Genomic DNA, 22,037 nt, shown 5'->3' with positions numbered 1-22,037 from the left:
TATCCAAACGAGACTATTTTGAGTGCGTAAAGGGGAGCTTTTGATATTTATGCCAGGACAAGGGCTATAGAGTCTTGTTATTAATCAAGTACTTACTAAGGGCCAGCCTCTGTTCTAGCTGCTTGACCTGTACGAATTCATCTAACCGTCACAATAGAGATGTCATTTGCTCTTAAGATAAGATCCTGGCGACTTAAAGTATGGTCTTCCGATGTATTAGTTACCTAATACATTAGTTATCTAATACCTATCTGACACAACCACCCTGAAAACTTAGAGGCTTAAAAGAATAAACATTACTTATCACCCAGTTTCCGTGGGCCAGTAATCTAGGTACTGTTTAGCAGGGTGCCTCTGTCTCAAGGTCTCTCATCAAATACCAATCAAATCGTCAGCCAGGGCTATGTTTTCATTTGGAGACTTGACTAGAGGAGGATCCGCTTCCAAGCTCCTTCCAAAGCCTCTGTCCCACACAGGCTGTGGTTCTTGGCCTCAGCTGTGGGCTGGTGGCCTCCCTCAGTTTCTCGTCACATGAATCTGTCCACTGGGCGGCCTCATGACAAGACAGCTGGCCACCTGCAGAGTAAGGGGCCCAAGAGAAAGAGTGCCCCTGAGATAGGAGCTATAGTCTTTTGTAAACTAATCTCAGAAGTGGCATCTCATTGCTTCTGTCCTATCCTCCTCTTTGGAAGCCAGTCACTTAATCCAGCCCATGCTTTGAGAGGAACTGACACAGCAGTATGAATACTGGGATGCAGAGATAATTGGGGACCCTTAGAGGCGGCCTACCACACTGGACCCGCATTATTGACATCACCCGGAAATTTGTGAGAAATGTGATATAGGCCCCACCCCAGATCTACTTAGTTTGTGTCATAACAAGATCCACTGGTCTTTGAACGCCATTAAGTTTAAGGAGCACTGGTCTGGAGGGGAAGAGACCTCCTTGGACCTCCGGCAACAGGGCTAATTAATGCCTTCCTTTCTCCTTCTTTCTTGTCAGGTCATGTAAACTTTACTGTTACTACCAAGATTCTGGACAGCGATGAACTCTGTGGGAAGCAGAAGGGGTTTGTTCCAGAAAAGGGCCAAAGTGACACACTCATCAAACCAGTTCTGGTCAAGGTGAGTTTTCTGCAGGCTTAGCTTCACAAGGTAGAGCTAGCAGGCACCCCGGGGGTGCTCTGTGTGTGTCTAGCCGTACGGTTGGTCTCCCACGGCTGTCTGACTCCAAGTGCAGTCAGGTAGCTCATTTGCCTTCTTCTGTGACCCCTTTCTGCCCTTAATTATTTGCCTACCCCATACCAATGCTCTCTGACAGTGCCTAATACAGTGCCAGGTATAGACCCTTGATGAATGTTAGTTTCTCTTATTAAAAATCTCTACTATCGGCATTTGCTGCTTTTCTTTTATCCCCTCAGGAACCCCATTGCCAATCATGCCTCTTAGAAGTGTCCTAAACTTGCCCTTAGTTCTAGCCCTTGCACAGAAAGAATTTTACTGGTAGATCCATCCCTGTGTTGAAATGGAGTTCTCAGGGTGCCCAGGTGGCTCAGTCGGTGAAGTGTCCCACTCTTGACGTTGGCTCAGGTCATGATTTCATGGTTTGTGAGTTCGAGCTCCACATCGGGCTCTGAGCTGGCAGTGTGGAGCCTACTTGGGATTCTCTCTCTCCCTCTTTCTCTGCCCCTCCCTGGCTCATGCGCTCTCTCTCTCTCTCTCTCTCTCAAAATAAATAAATAAATAAGCATTAAAAAAATAAAAAAAAGGAAAGAAAAGAAAAGAAATGGAGTTCTCCTGAGCTTCAAGGAGAAGCTCTGTTTTCGCTCGTTGGGAGAAACCCTGGGGGCACAGGGAGGGCCTTTTCTCCCCATTTCCCATCCACTTCCTGTTCCTTCAGGGCCACCTGCCCTGACATTCACCTTCATTGTTTTCACCCTATGTCTCTCTTCATGTCAGCCTGAAGGAGTCCTCGTGGAGAAGACACACAGCTCATTGCTTTGCCCAAAAGGTGGGTGAGTGCAGAGAGGGGTTGGTACTGAGAATTCCCGTAGCCAACGGGAGACTTTCTTGGGCCAAAGGAGGAATATAAAGGACAGGAAAGGGTAGGAGAGTCTAAGGGTGCTGTCCCTAATAGGACCAATTAGCTGAGAGACAGGATGAAGAAAAAATGTACAACACAATTATGTGTTGTTTTTTTTTTTAATTTATTTTCGGCAAAAAGCACTGTGAATAGGTTAAAAGAAATTTGCCTCCATCCCATAGCAAGGACTGGGTACAGACAACCCTGAATTATAGAAAGGTTTTCTATGGTTTGGGCTTGAACTCCCACTGTTTTGACCTTCTATGCTTTCCCCTTTTCTCTGCCTCTCACAGGACAAGTGGTTTCAGAATCCATTTCCTTGGAGCTCCCTGTGGATGTGGTTCCTGATTCAGCCAAGGCTTATGTTGCGGCTCTGGGTAAATAGCCAGAGATTCTTGCTCAAAAGGACAAAAAAAAAAAAAAAAAAAAAAAAAATGGGGCTGAAAGTTGCTGAAAGTGTGGAGTGGGTTGGGGCATGTGGACCTATCCGAGGGAAGATGTGTTAAATTAGAAGGGACAGAAGAAGAGCTTATTCTATGTAGTGGGCAAATACAGCCTCTAGATAACAGTACATGTGGGATTAGATGCCTATGGTAGTTAAAAACAGAAAGGAGCCTGGATAGGAAGAAGTTAAAGGTCAGGGAAGCTTCATATGCGTTTAGGTTCAGGTGGTCTATAAACTGAGTGGAGGAGAGACATAATGTTTGTAGCAACCTTTAAAAAAATGAGGAATTTATCTAGTTGAGTATAGCGTAGGGGAAATAACACCATATTTACACAAACAGGACACTTCTCTGGGCAAGGAGAGGGATTGAGTAGAAAAGCATGAGGTTGAAAATCATATCAAACCAGGTTGGGATCCCAGTACTGCCATTTAATAGCCACGTGACCTTGAATAAGTAAACAATTCCGATCCTCCCCTGCCCTTCTGCAAGACTGTGATGATAACCCACCTCTCTGGATTGGTGTAAAAATTAAATATAAAGTTTCCACCGCAATATCTAGCATATACTAGGAGCCCTGTGTATGTTAGATCATTTCTTTACTCTGATCCCCTACTAAGATCCTTTCCAGGATAAAATTTCTCTATTTTGACTGTAGTTGAGTCAGACCTCTAGTGTAACACTCATTTTTATTGTAGGATGTAGCTCACTGTCTATGTCTGTCTTTCACGCTGCATTGTGGGCTCCTTGAGGACAAGGGTCACCCCCCCCCCTTTTTTTTTTGAAAAAGAGAGAGAGAGAGCATGCAAGGGCAGAGAGAGAGGGAGAGAAAGAATCCCAAGTAGGCTCTGGCTGTCAGCATGGAACACGATGTGGGGCTCCATCTAATGAACTGTGAGATCATGACCTGAGCTGAAATCGAGAGTCGGACGTCTAATGGACTGAGCCACCCAGGCGCCCCACCTCCTTTTTTATTTGATTCTAGCACAGTTATTGCCACATAGTTGACATTCAGTATGTATTTATAGATTTGAATTGAACTTAATGGCTAAAAGTGCAGATGTTAATGGGTCACTTAGATCAGGCTTACGGGTGTATAAAATATATGGCAGGTCAGTAGGTATAACTTGGAAAAGGGGATCAGGATTGTGTTTGCTTTGGCAGGAACATGGTGATTTGGAGGACAATGCATTTATATGCAGTGGAGGAACTTAGAGATTGAGTCTAAGTATTGTAGGTTTTGTTACATTACTCACCAGCCCGTGATGTGTCTTCTTTTTTTTTTTTTTTTTTAATGTTTTTTTTATTTATTTTTGAGACAGAGAGAGACAGAGCATGAGCAGGGGAGGGGCAGAGAGAGAGGGAGACACAGAATCTGAAACAGGCTCCAGGCTGTCAGCACAGAGCCTGATGTGGGGCTCGAACTCATGAATCGCGAGATCATGACCTGAGCCAAAGTCAGATGCTTAACCGACTGGGCCACCCAGGAGCCCCCGTGACGTGTCTTCTTACAACCCTCCGCGCCCTTAGGTAACCCATGTACTTCTTCTCTGTGTGCTCCAGCACCTTGTGTGCACCCAAAATGATCGCACTATATTATAATTGTTTATAATGAATTCTATTTGTAACGTTTTGTAATTGTTTGCCCCTCGGATTATGATCTTTTGAGGTAAAGACTGTACTTGACTTACTGTCTCCCAGGCCACAGTGTAGGTACTCAACTAAATGATAGCTGATACGTGTTTGTTAAATGAATGACAATATGAGGCGCCTGGGTGGCTCAGTCGGTTGAGTGTCCGACTTTGGCTCAGGTCACGATCTCGCGGTCTGGAGTTCGAGCCCTGCGTCGGGCTCTGTGCTGACAGCTCGGAGCCTGGAGCCTGCTTCGGATTCTGTGTCTCCCTCTCTCTCTGCCCCTCCCCCACTCATGCTCTGTCTCTCTCTCTCTCTCTCTCTGTCAAAAATTAATAAACTGCAAAAAAAAAAATTTTTTTTAATTAAATGAATGACAATAAATCAGAAGGCTTCTTTCTTCTCTCTACCATCACTTTCTCTCTTCTTTTGGATCTCAGGAGACATTATGGGCACAGCCCTACAGAACCTAGACAATCTGGTACAGATGCCAAGGGGCTGCGGGGAACAGAACATGGTATTGTTTGCTCCCATAATCTACGTCTTGCAGTATCTGAAGAGGGCAAGGCTGCTGACTGAGGAAATCAGGTCTCGGGCAGTGGGTTTCCTGGAGCTCGGTGAGTTGGTTCAATTTTTCTTCTTGAATGCATTCTCTAGGGGCTATGATAGGCTAATAAGATATAGGGAGGTTCCCTCCAAAGTGTCCCACATCCCTCAAAGTCTTGAAAGCCACGTTTTTTTGAAGTTGGTCCTGTGATCTAACCCCATATCTGGCTTCCCAGGGTACCAGAAGGAGCTACTGTACAAACACAGCAATGGCTCATACAGTGCCTTTGGGGAGCAGGATGAAAATGGAAACACATGGTAATATTGCCCAATTCTCAGTGGATCCCAGAGCGTAATTTCTGGGCCTGTGGAGCTATTCCTCTCTACCTCTTCCCTTAACCCCATTCCTTCTTACATCCGTCTTCTACTCCTTTAATACTGATTATTTCAGCCTCATGTAGGATCAAGCCCCTCACCCTTCTCCTTGAGCTTGTGCCTCCCCCGTTCTTGTCCCCATTGATACCCATTAATACTTCCCTTTTCTAGGCTCCTATGGCATTATGTTTCCTCAATCCCTTTCTGGAACCATACGCCAGAATAAATGACAGAACTGTTGCACCCTCACTGGGGAATCCCCCCCTTCGTGCCACATTTCTCTCTTTACCCACGTAGGTTGACAGCGTTTGTCACCAAATGCTTTGGCCAAGCTCAGGAATTCATCTTCATTGATGAGAAGAATATCCAGGATGCTCTCAAGTGGATGGCGGAAAACCAGCTCCCCAGCGGCTGCTATGCCAATGTGGGAAAGCTCTTACACACAGCTATGAAGGTGCAAATCCACCCCAGGGCTCTCAGCCCATCACCACATCCGGGAGGAGCTTGCACCTCTGACTGAGCAGAATCAAAAGGGCATAGGCCTGGGAGTCAGTGTTCTTCAGGTCTGAGCCCTGGCTCTGGGTGACCCCGGTCAATGTACTCAACCAGTCTGAGCCACAGCTTCCAAGTCTGTAGAAAACGAGAACATGTACTAGCACAAGGCTCTTAACTTGTGGTCCTCAGATCAGCAGCAGCAGCAGCACCTGAGAACTTGTTAGAAATGCAAATTCCAGTTGCTACCCCGCCTACTCTGAGAAACTCTGGAGGGCGTGGGCCAGACATTTGTATTTCTGACAAGCCCTCGAGGTGATTCTGATATTCCCGAAGGCGTGAGAACCACTGGACTAGACGTTCGCTGCGTCTTTTACTATCTCCCCGAATCGGAAGCGAAGCCACTTTCTCGGGTGACGACCCATAGGCAGTCCAGTGTTTCCTGTAAGAGGTTCGCTCTGTGCCAGGCACTGTTCCAAGCACTTCGTTTATTTGATATTATTTAATGTTTACAGCCAATTAATCAGCTAGGTGCCGGTATACCACTATCACTCCCATTCTACAGATGAAGGTGCAGAGATTAAGTTAACCGCCCAAGGTGAATGGTAATGAGTGGGAGGACTCTATTTTGAACCATAGCCTCTGGACTCCATTCACTACGTTGCCTGCACCCCTCCCAAACACAGGCTGAGGTGTTGATGCTTCAGGAGCATTTGTTCCATTCGGAATATACCCAGTGAAGGAAAGATTTGTATGTACGTTGCTAGGGAAATCATTTACGTTGCCATTCTGGGGCCTCAATTAAAACATTTTGAGTATTAAACAAAACAAAGTCTCTGTATAGGATTCACTAGTACATTCCTTATGCCAGATTTTATCAGTGTCTCCAAATCTCTGTCCCCTTATACACTGAAATACACGTGGGAGTAGCACAAGCCAGGGCTTGACTTGAACAAGATGGAGGAGCTGTTTCCTCTTCCTGCCCACCAGCCCCGGCCAGGCTCTTAAGAAACCCACCACCGGGGCGCCTGGGTGGCTCAGTCGGTTGGGCGGCCAACTTCGGCTCAGGTTATGATCTCATGGTCCGTGGGTTCGAGCCCCGCGTCGGGCTCTGTGCTGACAGCCTGGAGCCTGTTTCGGATTCTGTGTCTCCCTCTCTCTGACCCTCCCCCGTTGATGCTCTGTCTCTCTCTGTCTCAAAAATAAATAAATGTTAAAAAAAAAAAAAAAAGAAACCCATCACCTGTGTAGCAAGCTTTAGTGATTTGGTGCAGGAGCTCCATAATTAAACTCCCTGGGTTCAACTCCTGCTGCTTATTAGCTGTGTAATCTCCAGCAAGCCATTTAGCCTTTTAAGGGTTTATTTTCTTATCTCCCGAATGAGGATAACAATTGTGATTAGCTATTTTTAAAAACTTGCTAATATCTTTCCATGAAAGGCATTAAACGGGGTGGGTGCCATCTGATCTCCCTGCTGGAGAAGAGGCTGGACCTTTTTTTTTTTTTTTTTAATTTATTTTCTTTATTTTGAGGCAGAGAGTGAGCACGAAGGGGAGGGGGTGGTGCAGAGAGAGGGGGAGAGAGAAAATCCCAAGCTGTCGGCCCAGACTTGGGGTTTGGTCCGTGAGCTCGTGATCTGAGCTGAAATCAAGAGTCAGACGCTAACCAACTGAGCCACCCAGGCGCCCCCGGGGCCTTCTGCTTCTTGAGAGGATGTCTGAGGAGGCTCAGATTCAGGAAGAACCCGAGAATAAGAGATTTTTCTCCATATCCCCTCCCCTGTGATTGTCTGTATGCTTGTTTAAATAATCCACCCATTCAGAGGGGATACTTTTTTGCAATCTGTGCACGAGTCATACAACGCGCTGTGCTGCCTGTGGCCCTGACCTCGTCTCCCTGCGTCCTCCAGGGTGGCGTTGATGATGAGACTTCCCTGACTGCATACATCACAGCCGCGTTGCTGGAGATGAGCAAAACCATACAGGTGCGTGTCTCTAGGGCCTCCTCTGTCTATCCTTCCTACTTCTAGAGACATTGCACCTACCCTTCACCCTTGTAGACTCAAAAAAGGATACGATGACTTCCTTATCACTTCCCGTTTTCAAAGGAATGCCTTATAAACTCAGTTCTTCATTGTACCTTTTAGGACCCGATGGTGAGTCAGGGCCTACGGTGCCTCAGGAGTTCTGTTTCCTCCACTAACAGCCTCTACACACAGGCCCTACTAGCTTATACTTTCTCTCTGGCTGGGGAGATGGACATCAGAAACACTCTTCTTGAAAAGTTAGACCAGCAGGCTATCATCACAGGTATGTTGGCCATGTTAGGAGTGTTTTGTTGAAATTGTGGAAATGCGCTGTGAGTTATCTGTGATTGTTCCTAGTCCCCATAGTCCCACATATATTCAGTCTTAGAGAGGATTCCTTTTAGCACAAGGTGTGAAGTCATTAGGTCACTGTTGAGGGTTTTATAAGAAAGACCATGGAAGTCCTTAAAAGGCATTGTTATACTTTTAACACGAAGAGAAAATAAACGGTGGGAGCTAGTCAAAGGACCCCTTGGTGTTGTAGAATCCCCCCTTTTGCCCATCTTTGACAATTCTTTGCTATGAGTTCACTGAGGTTGACGGGATAAGAGAGACTTCTCAAGGTCCTTTAAAAACTTTACGTACATAATCTCTACACCCAATGTGGGGCTCAAACCCATGACCCCGAGATCAAGAGTCTCATGCTCTTCCGGTTGAGCCAGCCAGGCACCCTAAAAACTTTTGGGTGTATTTGGAATACTATTTGATGTTCTAACAAGCATTTTATTGATCTAGCTGTGGGGTTAAAATCAAACTTCCAGGTAAAAGCTTAATCTTGGCCTTCATTTGTATGAATGTCGTTACTAACTTGTCCTCTCCTGGGTTCTGGGTAGTTTTTTGACTGGTACATAAGCGACTCTAGTCATGAAATGAGTGTCTCAGACAGTGGGTTGCACATACCTGTTCCAGTGTATATTGATTTAATGAGATTATCTCTTCTCCATTATCTTGCATTGCCGGCTCACATGATTTCTCTTATGTTTTTCCAATTAGATTGCCTCCTGTGGGCTATTTATTTATTATCTTTAAATGGATAATTAATTAAACTTCTAGATTTCACTCTTCTTTTTTTTAATTTATTATTATTTTTTTTAATTTACATCCAAATTAGTTAGCATATAGTGCAACAATGATTTCAGGAATAGATTTCTTTGTGCCCCTTACCCATTTAGCCCTTCCCCCTTCCCACAACCCCTCCCGTAACCCTCAGTTTGTTCTACATATTTATGAGTCTCTTCTGTTTTGTCCCCCTCCCTGTTTTTTATATTATTTTTGCCCCCTTTCCCTTATGTTCATCTGTTTTGTCTCAAAGTCCTCATATGAGTGAAGTCATATGATTTTTGTTTTTCTCTGACTGACTAATTTCACTTAGCATAATACCTTCCAGTTCCATCCACGTGGTTGCAAATGGCAAGATTTCATTCTTTTTGATGGCTGAGTAATACTCCATTGTATATAAATACCACATCTTCTTTATCCATTCATCCATCGATGGACATTTGGGCTCTTTCCATACTTTGGCTATTGTTGATAGTGCTGCTATAATCATGGGGGTGCATGTGTCCCTTCGAAACAGCACCCCTGTATCCCTTGGATAAATGCCTAGTAGTATGATTGCGGGGTCCCAAGGTAGTTCTATTTTTACTTTTTTGAGGAAGCTCCATCCTGTTTTCCAGAGTGGCTGCACCAGCTTGCATTCCCATAGCTTTCACTCTTTTTATTTCCATTTGCTCATCCCTTTCTTTGAGTTATCTGTCGTCTTGGTTGTCCTAGAGTTCTGTTTTAGTCTCATATTCTATTTGCTCACCCTCATTAGCATTTTTCTATGATTTCTCAGAGTTCTTACACATATCCTGTCATTGTTATTCTTAAGATGTTAAACTTTTGATTAGGTAAAATAAAGGCTAAAAAGTTAACAAAATTCTACACGCCAAAAACATGCCCCCAAACATGTAAGATTCTTGTTTCTACTTACCTATCTCCACTGGCATTAGAATTGATAAATTAACAAGAGTGGTTTTCATGTGATTGCTGGAGGCATTTGTTGACACTCTCAGCTTCACCTTGAGGAATTATGGATGGCTCTACACACACACACACACACACACACACACACACACACACATATACACACACATCCCTGTGTAAACATAATGGCCAATACACCTGAAGATTCTGAGAAAATTTTTTTTTCTAACTCATGATTAATTTTTGGCTGGTGCTTGCTCTGCTCTGAGGTGTAGCATTTACACATTGAATATGGGAAATCATCTCCTTCTAAGACCTTCCTGATTATGCTTCTTTCTCCACAGGAGAGTCCATTCACTGGAGCCAAAAGCCTACTCGGTCCCTGGATGCCAGACCTTGGTCTGAGCCTGAGGCTGTAGATGTGGAACTTACAGCATATATCTTATTAGCCCAGCTTAGCAAAGCCAGCCTGACTCAAAAGGAGATAGCCAAGGCCACTGCCATAGTGGCTTGGTTGGCCAAGCAACGCAACGCGTATGGGGGCTTCTCTTCTACTCAGGTAAATAACCCACTCTCCAACCTCGACTTATCAGGTAGTATTAGTCCTCTGTGGAGAGAGGACAAAACAACAAACAAACAAAAACAAGACACAAAAACTATTGCCCTTGACTTCTAGGTCAATAATTCTATAGGGTGGGAGGAAAAACGTGTGAAAAATATATAGGGTTCATAACAAGGGTCATATGAACACATAAATAGTACTATATGTACTTAATTCTCTTCCTTTGTAGAATATGAAACATAATGGAATAAAGAGAAACATTATAAGATCAGTGTTTTATGTGTGAATAGGACATATATAATTATGACTATATTATACATTAACAGATTAGAAAGCCAATTATGGAGTCAGAAACATAAAAGCAAGATTTTACAAGTATACTTCCTTCTATTGCAGGTATTGGGAAGCTAGTAAGATATACAGTTTCTATTTTTAAAAGTTCACAAACTAGCTCTTTCTGCCATCTTTTCGTGCTGCCATAATGGTGCACATGAATGTCCTGGCAGAGGCTCTCAAGAGCATTGACAATGCTGGAAAGAGAAGCAAACACCAGGTTCTTATTGGGTCGTGCTCCAAAGTCATCATTGATTTCTAACTGTGATACTGAAGCATGGTTGCATTGGCGAATTTGAAATCATCGATGCTCACAGAGCTGGGAAAATTATTGGAAACCTCACAGGGGATGGGGGAGGCTAAACAAGTGTGGGGTGATCAGCCCCAGGTTTGATGTACAGCTCAAAGGTCTAGAAAAATGGCAGAATAATTTGCTCCCCTCCTGCCAGTTGGTTTCATTGTACTGACAACCTCAGGTGGCATCATGGACCATGAGGAAGCAGGATGAAAACACACAGGAGGGAAAATCCCGGGAATTCTTTTCCTAGGGATAGAATATGCTCATGCAAATAAAATGCCTCACTGGACTCTTAAAAAAAAAAGTTCACAAACTAGAAGTAAAGTTCGGAAAAGCTCTATAACTACAGAGCAGGATTTGGTTATACCAGAAAGAAACAAAAGATACAAAATAATGCACTTAAAAAGGGAAAGAGAGCTTACAACAACTTGAAGGATAAGAAAAGTCTTCAGGGGAGTAGCATTTGAGGTAGATCTAAAAGCATATGCAGGGGCACCTGACAGGCTCAGTTGGTAGAGCATGTGACTCTTGGTCTTGGAGTCGTGAGTTCAAGCCCCACGTTGGGTGTCAAACCTACTTGCAAACAAACAAATAAATAAATAAAAGGATATGTAACATTTGGGGGGACAACTATTACAAGGAAGGAGAAATGGCGTGAGCAGAAACAACAGTTTGCAAAAGTATAGAATGACTGTCGGGAAAACTGGGTTAGCCAATGCATAACGGGACCTCAGTTTAGAAAGTTCGGACAGGTTTATACCATGGAGGCCCTTGTGTATCAGACTCAAGATTTTGCCCATTCTGAGAAGCTATTAATTTTTTTAACTTTGTGTCAGAAAGATTAACCTGTTACTTACTGTTACTTAGTGTAGGGGATGGTTCTGAGGAGAGAGACACTGGATTTGAAGAGATAGGACACTCTTTCATTTGTCTACGTTAGGGGTAAGGAGAACTTGAATTTGGTGGCAGTTGGGAAAAAAGATGTAAAATCGCATGATATATTCAAATAGTATCATAAAAATTGTCTTAGATGATTATAAAGAGAGTAGTCATTAATTCATTTGTTCTGCAAATGTTATTAAATACATACCATATCCAACTCACTGATCATACAAAATAATCAAAAAAACATATTTCTTGTCTTTGTAAAGATTGTATTCTGACTCATTGAAATTAGGGCCAGTTTCGTTGAGGATATAACATGTAAATAAGACCTGGAAAAAGAATATATTTTAACTGATGAAGTGTGTGGTAAAGATGTTAAGAGCACTGAAACTGAATATGGTAATGCCTTAATAGAAATTTAAAAAAAATTATATGGCACTGGGGCACCTGGGTGGCTCAGGCACTTGGGTGTCTGACTCTCAATTTTGGCTCAGGTCATGACCCCAGGGTCGTGAGATTGAGCCCCGCCTCGGACTCTGCACTGAACGTGGAGCCTGCTTGAGATTCTCTCTCTCTCTCTCTCTCTCTCTCTCTCTCTCTGCTCCTCCCCTGATTGCACTCTCTCTTTCTAAATAAATAAATAAATTAATTAATTAATTAAATAAAATAAAATAAAAAATTATATGGCACTATCCTTCCTTCCTGCAAGGAAATTCTTGGCCAAAGATCAGGAAGGACTTCTTTCTTGCTAAGCCCTAAATAATTATGATATACAATTTCAGAAAGCCGTGAGTGAAATGTTTAGAACTCTCAGTGACAGATACATGTCAGAATTGTTTTTCAATAAAATCCTTAGCTATTACAAGAAGGCACATATCACCCACAGTGGTTTTTCAGCCAGTGATGAGGTCTCGTTTCTTGAATTGTTTCCACATATTGGAGCAATAAGGACCTTTTGGGATCAAGTTCACAGAGAGTAGATACAAAGTTGTTTGTAGATAGTCAAGCTGCATAGGAATCACTCGTTCGCAGCTTCCCCAGAGTGGGTGACCTGCCTTCCTGTTTTTCCAAAAAAAATTTTTTTTAATGTTTATTTTTTTTTAAGAGACAGAGAGACAGAGTGCAAGTGAGGAAGGGGCAGGGAGCGAGAGGGAGACACAGAATCCGAAGCAGGCTCCAGGCTCGGAGCTGTCAGCACAGAGCCCGACGTGGGGCTCGAACCCACCAGCCGTGAGATCATGACCTGAGCCGAAGTCGGACGCTTAACCGACTGAGCCACCCAGGCTTTTATACGATAGTATGATGTCTAAATACAGCTGTTCTTTTTCATTTGGGATAGGAAGATGTGGGGTTCCCTTATTCTGTAGATACTGTACAAAGTGTCGAGCATGTAGATATTCTCATAGCAGTAAAATATAGCAATTTGCTGGACATCTCGTTCTGTTTTTTCTTTCCTCTAGTTGTCACTTATATAAATCATATTTGCAGAATGGAAAAGTTCTGATGCCTTGCCTTCTTGGTGGCAGCTTATCTGTCTTCTATCCAAGTGAAGAAAAGATGGTCACATGGCACAGCGGCAAAGAAGCCTTAGTTCGCAAGGAAGGGTACCCTGATATCCTCTCCAGCTGTGCCATAGAAGATCATCACACAGCTAAATGACTTTGAAGAATGTGCAATTTTTAGGGCTATTATGTTACTGCTATTTCCTCTCCAAATAAGGAAACTGTAAAATATATACTGAACAGTTACCCACTTGCTTCTAACTATAGCCCATTCTGAAGCTAGGTTTGGTTGAAGACGAATATGAGATGAACCCGATAACCTATAGATGTGTCATAGCAACTTGATGACAATTTTCTAGACAGGCAAGATATGATTTCTATGTCGGTTTCCCCGGCATCGATGAACGTGGCTCTTACATACTTAGAAGAGGCGTCATCCACACTAGTGAACAGCCAGACACGTAGGTTATCGGGTTATTTGAAGTTAATTCCAGTGGCTCACAAAATGTAAGCATATGCCCCACCGTTTTCTTCAGGATACTGTAGTTGCCCTCCAAGCTCTTGCCAAATACGCCACCACTGCCTATGTGCCATCTGAGGAAGTCAACCTGGCTGTGAAATCCAGTGAGAATTTCCAGCGTGCTTTCAACATTCAGGCTGCCAACCGGTTGGTATTTCAGCAGGAGACTCTACCCAATATCCCTGGAGCGTATACCTTGGAGGCCTTGGGCCAGGGCTGTGTCTACGTGCAGGTAAGCAGAGATCCATGAGAAAGAACCAGCATGAATTGGGAAGGAGAGCCTGCGGGCGTCTTTGCCTCCAGTCGAACCTCCTGTCTCATTTGTGAAGAGAGTAGTTTGAGCTGTGCAATAGTTAAAGTTCTTCCCAGCTCTGATTTGGTTATCTATTTCCTCCTGCTAGACGGTGCTGAAATACAACATCCCCCCTCCTAAACTTGCGGATACCTTTAGTCTTAGTGTAGAAGTGGGAAAGGATACATGTGAGCAAGTTGCTTCACCTCGATCCTTGGTGCTTACTATCCACACCAGGTGAGAAAAGCTGAGCTGGTGGGGGGGGGGGGCACCCGGATCACAGAAGCTGAGGTGTGTGTGTGTGTGTGTGTGTGCGCGCGCGCGCACGTTGGGGCTACAGAGTCTGCTAAGAGTGAAAATAACGGGTTGACACAGATGCACCTCTTTCTGCCCTTAGTTATGTGGGGAGTCGCGGCTCTTCCAATATGGCCATTGTAGAAGTGAAGATGCTTTCTGGATTCAGTCCCATGGAGGGCACCAATCAGTTAGTAAGTCTGTTCTTTCTTCTTCATTTAACAAGCTCTAAAAGGACATAACATGATCCCTAAAAAGCTGGTGAAATGGGCTTCATGGTCTATCTATCTATCTATCTATCTATAATCTATCTATCTATGCATGTATATATACAACTCATAATTACATTATTTCAATGGGCTGCAAAAGTGCATCAGATGTGTTAAATGGAAACTGGAATCATCTTGGTTCCTTTGTCTTACCTTTTCCACAGTATATATTGTTTCCTTGATCATGACAGAGCTTTGGTATAGTACCCTAGGGGATAGGGAAGGCTCTGGATCTTAGTCTGTTTTCTTGTCCCCCTTTCTTATTTAGCTTCTCCAACAACCACTGGTGAAGAAGGTTGAATCTGGAACTGACGTACTGAACATTTACTTGGAAGAGGTAGGTGTTCAGAAACTGAACCCAAGAGCTTGATTCCTTATGTAGCTTTGCAACTTCCCTTTTAATCTGTATATATTGGTGTCACATGCACAGTGATGAGGGAACCGAGAGAATGGGTCTGAAGCCACGAAGTGAATTCTACCTCCATGTTGTTTACTATAAAATATTCTTATTCACCTCCAGGGCAGTACTAACAGATACATCATCCTAGCCATCTATGTCATTTATTTTTTTAAGTTTATTTATTTATTTTGAGAGGGGGTAGGGGCAAAGAGAGAGGGAGAGAGAACCCCAAGCAAGCTCCGCCCTGTCAGCGTAGAGCCTGATGTGGGGCTCGATCCCAAGAACCATGAGATCGTGACTTGGGCCGAAATCAAGAGTCGGACACTTAACCAACTAATCCACCCAGGCTCCCCGCTATCTATGCCATTTAAAAATGTGTCGGCCAAGATGTGACCATTTTAAAATAAGGTGGTCAGGAAAGGCCTCTCTGAGGAGATGTTACCTGATCAGAGACCTGAAGGAAGAGAGAAAACCACTAGGAAGCAAAGAGCCTTTTAAAAAAAAAGAAAGATTCTGTTCCTTTGGCCACTTCAATTAATTTAGTGGAGGAACCATGGGTTAGAGTAGACCAAGAATGGAGGGGACTTTGTCACAAGAAGGCCAGGAAGCTGTAAGATCCTAAGAAGAGTCAGGAAGTCGGCAGAAGCCAACATCTTGAAGACTGGCGTAGGGCAAGAAGGGACAGGTAGAAGGGTTTCAGGAGATTTGGGTGAAGACAAGAGTCTTTTAATCTCCGCATTACAGAGAGTGTTATTTTCTCTTTAGTTTTGATATGATGTTTTGTCTTTCTTCTCCACAGCTGAATAAGAAGACTCAGGCCTTTACCTTCACCATCAGCCAACGTATGTTGGTCACTAACCTGAAACCAGCAACCATCACGGTCTATGACTACTACCTCCCAGGTGAGGGCTAAGCTCTATTGTATCTCCCAATGTAGTTCTACCTCGCTCTTCATGCTATCTCCCCTAATTTTACAGATACTCTTTCCCAAGCAAGTAGCATATAATTACATTATTTGACCTCCTAAAACATTGCATTTTAACTGTATGTCATTTTTAAAAGTCTTCTGCACTAGCGATGTTTTACGACGGTCCACAGACCAAAAGGACAAGAGGGACCCTTGTTCTTTAAGGCCTGACTATTCGTAATGTTTTTGCTGTGATTAAAAATTTATCACAACAGTAGTGTTTGGAACTTTCCCGTAATTCGGAATATGCTCATAATATGCTCATCGCATCTAGGGATCCTCTGAACAGGGTTAAAGCAGTAGCTTTTATGAAGTACTTTCTCTTTGAATGCATGAGGGCCCTTATGTAATAATATATGTCCTTTCATCTTACAGGTGAACAGGCAACAATTCAGTACTCTGATCCTTGTGAATGAGGTAAGGATGAGCTTTTGCGGTAGGGTGATAGTATTCAAAAGTTAAGGGACCTTCTTCTGAGTTACTGTTATTACCTTTGGGGAGCTAGTTTTTGATAGAAAGTGGGCTTTCCTTTTTTCTTTTTCTTTTTTTTAAATCTTAAATCCTTTTTTCTTCTTGAAGTAAGCTTTACATCCATCGTGGGGCTCAAACTCACGACCCTGAGATCAAGAGTCACATGCTCTACTGACCGAGCCAGCCACATACCCCCTTTTTTTAGTCCTAAACTCTTTTTTTTTTTTTAATTTTTTTCATGTTTATTTTTATTTTTGAGAGATACAGAGACAGAATGCGAGTGGGTTAGGGACAGAGAGCGAGGGAGACACAGAATCTGAAGCAGGCTCCAGGCTCTGAGCTGTCAGCACAGAGCCTGACGTGGGGCTTGAACTCACGGACTGAGAGATCATGACCTGAGCCGAAGTCAGATGCTTAACCCACTGAGCCATCCAGGCACCCCGGTCCTAAACTCTTAAAGAAAGAATAATAATCTTAGGTCACACCAGAAAAAGTTAATAGTGGCATTTGTGGGAGGGGTTCTATGTGGTTTTTAAAAACAAGATTTTCTTCTGATTGAAATTGATGAATTTTTTAAATTATTTTTACATTCTACATCTTTGTTATATAAAAATACTAAGGGAAAAGTAAAGATTATTTGATCCTGCTCCTCTGAGATAACACTATTAATAATCTCATTGCACATTCAGGAGATTTTCTTGTAGGTAGGAAAAAGCTGAGGGAGCAGCTGGATGGCTTGATCGGTAGAGCATGTGACTCTTGATCTCCGGGTTGGGAGTTTAAACTCACCTTGGGTGTAGAGATAACTTTATTTATTTATTTATTTATTTTTTAAAAATGTTTATTTTTGAGACAGAGAGAGACAGAGCATGAGTGGGGGAGGGGCAGAGAGAGAGGGGGACACAGAATCCGAAGCAGGCTCCAGGCTCTGAGCTGTCAGCCCAGAGTCCGACGCGGGGCTCGAACTCACAAACCATGAGATCATGACCTGAGCCGAAGTCGGAAACTTAACCGGCTGAGCCACCCAGGTGCCCCTAGAGGAAACTTTAAAAAAAAACAATTAAACAAATAAATAGGAAAAACTCTTTTACATTCATGAAGACTTTCTGAGTATAATGATGTCTTCTTTCCCCCCGCCCCCCCCCCCCCTCCTCTCCCAGGATAGAAGTTGGAAAGAGACTAATTTAATCCCTTGTGACATTACTGGACAACATTCTTCTGCCTCTTAAAGCAAAACTCATTCAATCAACTAATTTGATTTCTCTGATTGACTAGTGAGTGTGTAACAGATGAGCAGGCTTGAACCTCAGCTACTTTCTTCCACTTCACAGATGCATAGATGCTGGAATAAAGGGTTGGGGCTGGGGGATGGGCTCGGAATAATCACCCCAGGGAAGAATTACCTGGAAAAGACCCCTGGGGGAGGAGATGTGATTTAGCCACAGGGGGGGGACTCTCCAGAGAAGATTTGGAAGTAGAGGGGGATCCAGGGAAGATAAAAATGTCTTTCCGGAGGTTAAATCTAAGGGGAGATGTAATTTAGCGCTTTGGGAGTAGATGAAAAAAATTTTTTTCCTTGAAAAGAAAACCCGTGTCCTTGACTCTGTGCGTCTTGCTATGGCTCCCAAAGGTTTTGTTGAAAGATAATAATCATCCTTTAACCAGAACTCATATTTTGGCTTCCTCTTTAAACCTTTTGACCCAGACACGTCAGAGAATCGTCTTGCCGATTCTGGGAGGGGTCAGAGAGTCCCAATTAAGGGATTGTGTTCAGCCAGCTGTCACTGCAGGGCAAAATAGTGATTGATAACAAGAGAAGTGGCTGGCCAGGATTCCCTATCTCTGCGCTTCTCCATCAGGATTCCCCCAGCCTCTTCCGCTAGGGGATACCTATCTTTGTGTAAACTGTTTCTGGAAGCAATGTTTTTGTTTTAGAAACGGGTCTGGAGGCAAAGGTATGGGGGGGAAAGAGATGAATAGTATTTAAACAGAGAAGAGCATCTAGGCAACCACACCTTTTCACCCTGGATATTCACTCTCTGATCTTGCTCCTTTGGACTGTAAATTTTGACCAGAAGAGCCAGGGGAAAGTAAGTTCATGATGTAGAGATATTTCCATAAGCCCAGGGCCATATTTGCAAAAATTGTTCATTTCCTGTCTCCCCCCACCCTAGACTCTGCCCTGGACCTCCTAGTGAGAGAACATGGGGAACATACCCAAAGGAGGTCATCCCCAAACCTGCTTTACCTCTCAGGTATCATGGAAATTAAAGAAAAGAGGGCACTCATGAACGCTCCCCCCACTCCTGAACCCTCTACCCTGTTACATTTGGCTCTGTGACTCCTCCCAGAACCCACCCCTTTTTGCAATGGAGGGAGATAGTGATCCTCAGGACTTAAGAAGTTATATCTGGGGGCGCCTGAGTGACTCAGTCGGTCAAGTGTCCGACTTTGGCTCAGGTCATGATCTCACGGTTCGTGAGTTCGAGCCCCGCATCAGACTCTGGGCTGACAGCTCAGAGCCTGGAGCCCGCTTCACATTCTGTGTCTCCCTCTGTCTGCCCCTCCGCTGCTTACACTCTGTCTCTTGCATTGTCTCAAAAACATATAAACATTTAAAAAAAAGTTTTAAAGAAGTTATATCTGGATAGAATATTTTAAATGAATATTTGAAATGAATAGAGTTTCTGTGTTCATTGTATCTTTTGGGCTTTAGATTGAAGGCAAAGAATATTCTTTTTTTATGTAAAATAGTTTTTTTAACGTTTATTTTTGAGAAAAAGAGACAGTGAGTGGGAGGGGCAGAGAGAGAGGGAGACACAGAATCAGAAACGTAAACATTTCTGCATATCTAAGAAGCAAGGCGATTGTGAGGATTAAGTGACATGTCATATTATAGTGCTTATAGTAGGGACTCAATACATGCATTTATTATATGCCAGGCACTTTACCAGTTCTGGGAATGCAAAAATAAGTAAAATGAAGTTTCTGTCCTCAAATTGTTCACAGACTGGTGGAGGGAGAAAATAAATAAATCAACAGTTACAATACAGTGTGAGAGAGAAAGAAAGAAAGAAAGAAAGAAAGAAAGAAAGAAAGAAAGAAAGAAGAAAGAAAGAAAGAAAGAAAGAAAGAAAGAAAGAAAGAAAGAAAGAAAGAGGGGGCGGGGCACCTGGGTGGTTCCGTTGGTTAAGCTAAGGTTAAGCTAAGCATCCAGCTTTGGCTCAGTTGATCATGATCTCGCAGTCTGTGAATTCAAGCCCCGTTGCATTGCGTGCTGACAGCTCAGAGCCTGGAGCCTGCTTCTGATTCTGTCTCCCTCTTTCTCTGCTCCTCCCCCACTCGTGCTCTCTCTCTCTCTCTCTCTCTGTCTCAAAAATAAACATTAAAAATTTTTTAAGAAAGAAAGAGAAAGAAGGGAGGAGAGGGAGAGGTAGAAAATACAAAAAGCTATGGGATTACGTAGGAGAGGCACCTTCCTAGACTGAAGTGAAGGAGTGGTCAGAATGGCTTTTCCAGGTTGATGCCTGAGCTGGATGAACAATGAGAAAATGAAAGAGGAAGCAAGTTTGGGCAAAGTGAGCTACAAATGAAAGACAAAGAGGTAGAAGAAATCATGGGTATTTCATCCAAGTAGTTCAATGCAACTCATGGATTGTGTGTGTGTGTGTGTGTGTGTTTAAAAGTGAGTTGAGGGGCGCCTGGGTGGCTCAGTCGGTTGAGCGTCTGACTTCAGCTCAGGTCATGGTCTCACGGTTCATGGGTTCAAGCCCCGCACCAGGCTCTGTGCTTGACAGCTCAGAGCCTGGAGCCTCCTTTGGATTCTATGTCTCCCTCTCTCTGCCCCTCCCCTGCTTGTGCTCTGTCTCTCTCTGCCTCTCAAAAATAAATAAATGTAAAAAAAAAAAAAAAAAAAGTAATAATTAAAAAATAAATTAAAAAAGAAAAAGAAAAGTGAGTTGAGAAAGTAGAGAGAAGTTAGATCCTGACTTGCTTTTTCAGAAGAGCAAGGCACCTGGCCGGCCCGGTCAGAGCATGTGCAGCTCTTGATCTCGGAGTTGTGGGTTTGAGCCCCACGTTGGGTGTAGAGATTACTTAAATAAATAAATACACTTAAAAAAAAAAAAAAAAAGAAGAAGCAGAAAGAAAGATCATTCCAGCATCAGACTGAAGAATGGAGAAGAGAAGGGTGAAGCTGAAGTTCTCAAAATCATTTAGGAAACTGCTGTGGTAATCTGGACACGCGCTGGGGAACTGGCAGCGGGAGTTAGGAGGAAGGGGCGTACGTAGAAGTTACTCCGCAGGGGAGATTGCATCAGAACTTAGTGATGTCAGAGACAAAATGCACCAGACAACTGAGGTGATGTTATTCAGGCTATTGCAATAGAGGACATGTTTATTAACGAAGAATGTCTCATAGAAAAGGAAAGGGAACTGAGGTTTTATGGAGGTAGGAAAACACAGGGCCCCAATCTTACTGGAGTCATGAGCCAGTGTAGAGACGGGTCTTTTCATGGAATATACGAGAACAGGATGGAACACAAAAGGTGACGGGGGTTTGGAAAACAAAAAAAATGAGGGTATTTCTTAACTGACCTGTTTTCCAGAAGCAAAGAGGTCTGGTGAAACTCACCATTGTCAGTGACTAATTGGATGTAAGACAAAAGAGTCCGGGAAGAATCTGGGAAAACTGCCAAGACTCTAGACTGTAGAATTTGTAAGAGAGGAAAACCTTTTCCTCTAACTTCTTTTTTTTTTTAATGCTTCTTATGTCATTTTTAAAAAATATTTGTTTTTGAGGGAGGGGAGGGGCAGAGAAAGGGAGACAGAGAATCCGAAGCAAGCTCTGTGCCGTCAGTGCAAAGCCTAATGTGGGGCTCGAACCCACGAACCGTGAGATCATGACCTGACCTGAGCTGAAGTCGGACACTCAACTTGACTGAACCATCCAGGTTCCCCCCCCTTTTCCTCTAACTTCTTATATTCTGTGCCTGGGGACTGGGAATTAAATTGGCAAAAGACAAATTAACAGGAGAAAAGATCTATTTGTATGCACCTGGTCACTTTACAGGAAGAAAGCAAAAGCCCTAAGAGTCAGTTAGGTCTGGGGGCTCATATTACCATTTTAACAAAGGGCAATATGTTATAGAGAAGTTACAAAACAAAGGAAAAGGTCTTTGGTCTTCTAGGGGCAATAACACTGTGGGAAGGTAAATATAGGGGGAAAGGAGTGAAAGATTAAGGTTATTTTAGTAAGGTTTGTTATGCAGACTTGTTTATGCTGACTTTCCGTGTCCTGTGATAAAGATCGCTTTCCTGGTATGGGAGAGGGGAGGGGAGACAGTCTCACAAGAGAAAATTAACGCCCTGCTTTCAGGCAGAAAAGGAGAAGGCAGAGTTCCTCCTGTGTCTGCTTCCCAGATATGCCTTTGGTGTTCCAACCTTACCCTTACTTCTCCAGGAACACCAAACTGCATTTAGTTCCCTATTTCGACTATGCTCCCTGATCATTTTTTTTTTTTAATTTTTTTAAATGTTTATTTATTTTGGAGACAGAGAGAGACAGAGCATGAACAGGGGAGGGGCAGAGAGAGAGGGAGACACAGAACCAGAAGCAGG

The 22,037-nt window shown here is 43.4% G+C and overlaps 1 protein-coding gene and 1 pseudogene across 3 annotated transcripts in view; both read left to right on the top strand.

The window, feature by feature from the left end:
- Positions 1-18,085, top strand: part of A2ML1 (alpha-2-macroglobulin like 1) — a 46,324-nt gene extending 28,239 nt beyond the window's left edge. For 2 of the 3 annotated variants that reach the window (XM_053895556.1, XM_019464568.2), the window contains exons 21-36: positions 1,004-1,125; positions 1,960-2,011; positions 2,377-2,460; positions 4,599-4,775; positions 4,941-5,022; positions 5,377-5,533; positions 7,481-7,555; positions 7,718-7,880; positions 9,970-10,184; positions 13,742-13,957; positions 14,127-14,254; positions 14,415-14,505; positions 14,849-14,917; positions 15,780-15,882; positions 16,323-16,364; positions 17,579-18,085. In XM_053895556.1, coding sequence (XP_053751531.1) covers positions 1,004-1,125; positions 1,960-2,011; positions 2,377-2,460; positions 4,599-4,775; positions 4,941-5,022; positions 5,377-5,533; positions 7,481-7,555; positions 7,718-7,880; positions 9,970-10,184; positions 13,742-13,957; positions 14,127-14,254; positions 14,415-14,505; positions 14,849-14,917; positions 15,780-15,882; positions 16,323-16,363 — 1,775 coding nt within the window. In that variant the 3' untranslated portion in view covers position 16,364; positions 17,579-18,085. The remainder of the gene's footprint in view (positions 1-1,003; positions 1,126-1,959; positions 2,012-2,376; positions 2,461-4,598; positions 4,776-4,940; positions 5,023-5,376; positions 5,534-7,480; positions 7,556-7,717; positions 7,881-9,969; positions 10,185-13,741; positions 13,958-14,126; positions 14,255-14,414; positions 14,506-14,848; positions 14,918-15,779; positions 15,883-16,322; positions 16,365-17,578) is intronic. The other variant, XM_053895555.1, reaches the window with a different exon arrangement.
- LOC109276055 (40S ribosomal protein S15a-like) lies at positions 10,607-13,362 on the top strand (annotated as a pseudogene).
- Positions 18,086-22,037: the final 3,952 nt, after the last annotated feature.

This window comes from Panthera pardus, unplaced genomic scaffold (genome assembly GCF_024362965.1).
Source record: "Panthera pardus isolate Hobbes unplaced genomic scaffold, ASM2436296v1 HiC_scaffold_6, whole genome shotgun sequence".
In the NCBI taxonomy this organism is placed as follows: domain Eukaryota; kingdom Metazoa; phylum Chordata; class Mammalia; order Carnivora; family Felidae; genus Panthera; species Panthera pardus.
Note: the sequence above shows the minus strand (reverse complement) of the source record. Positions and strands in the feature narration are given on the sequence as shown.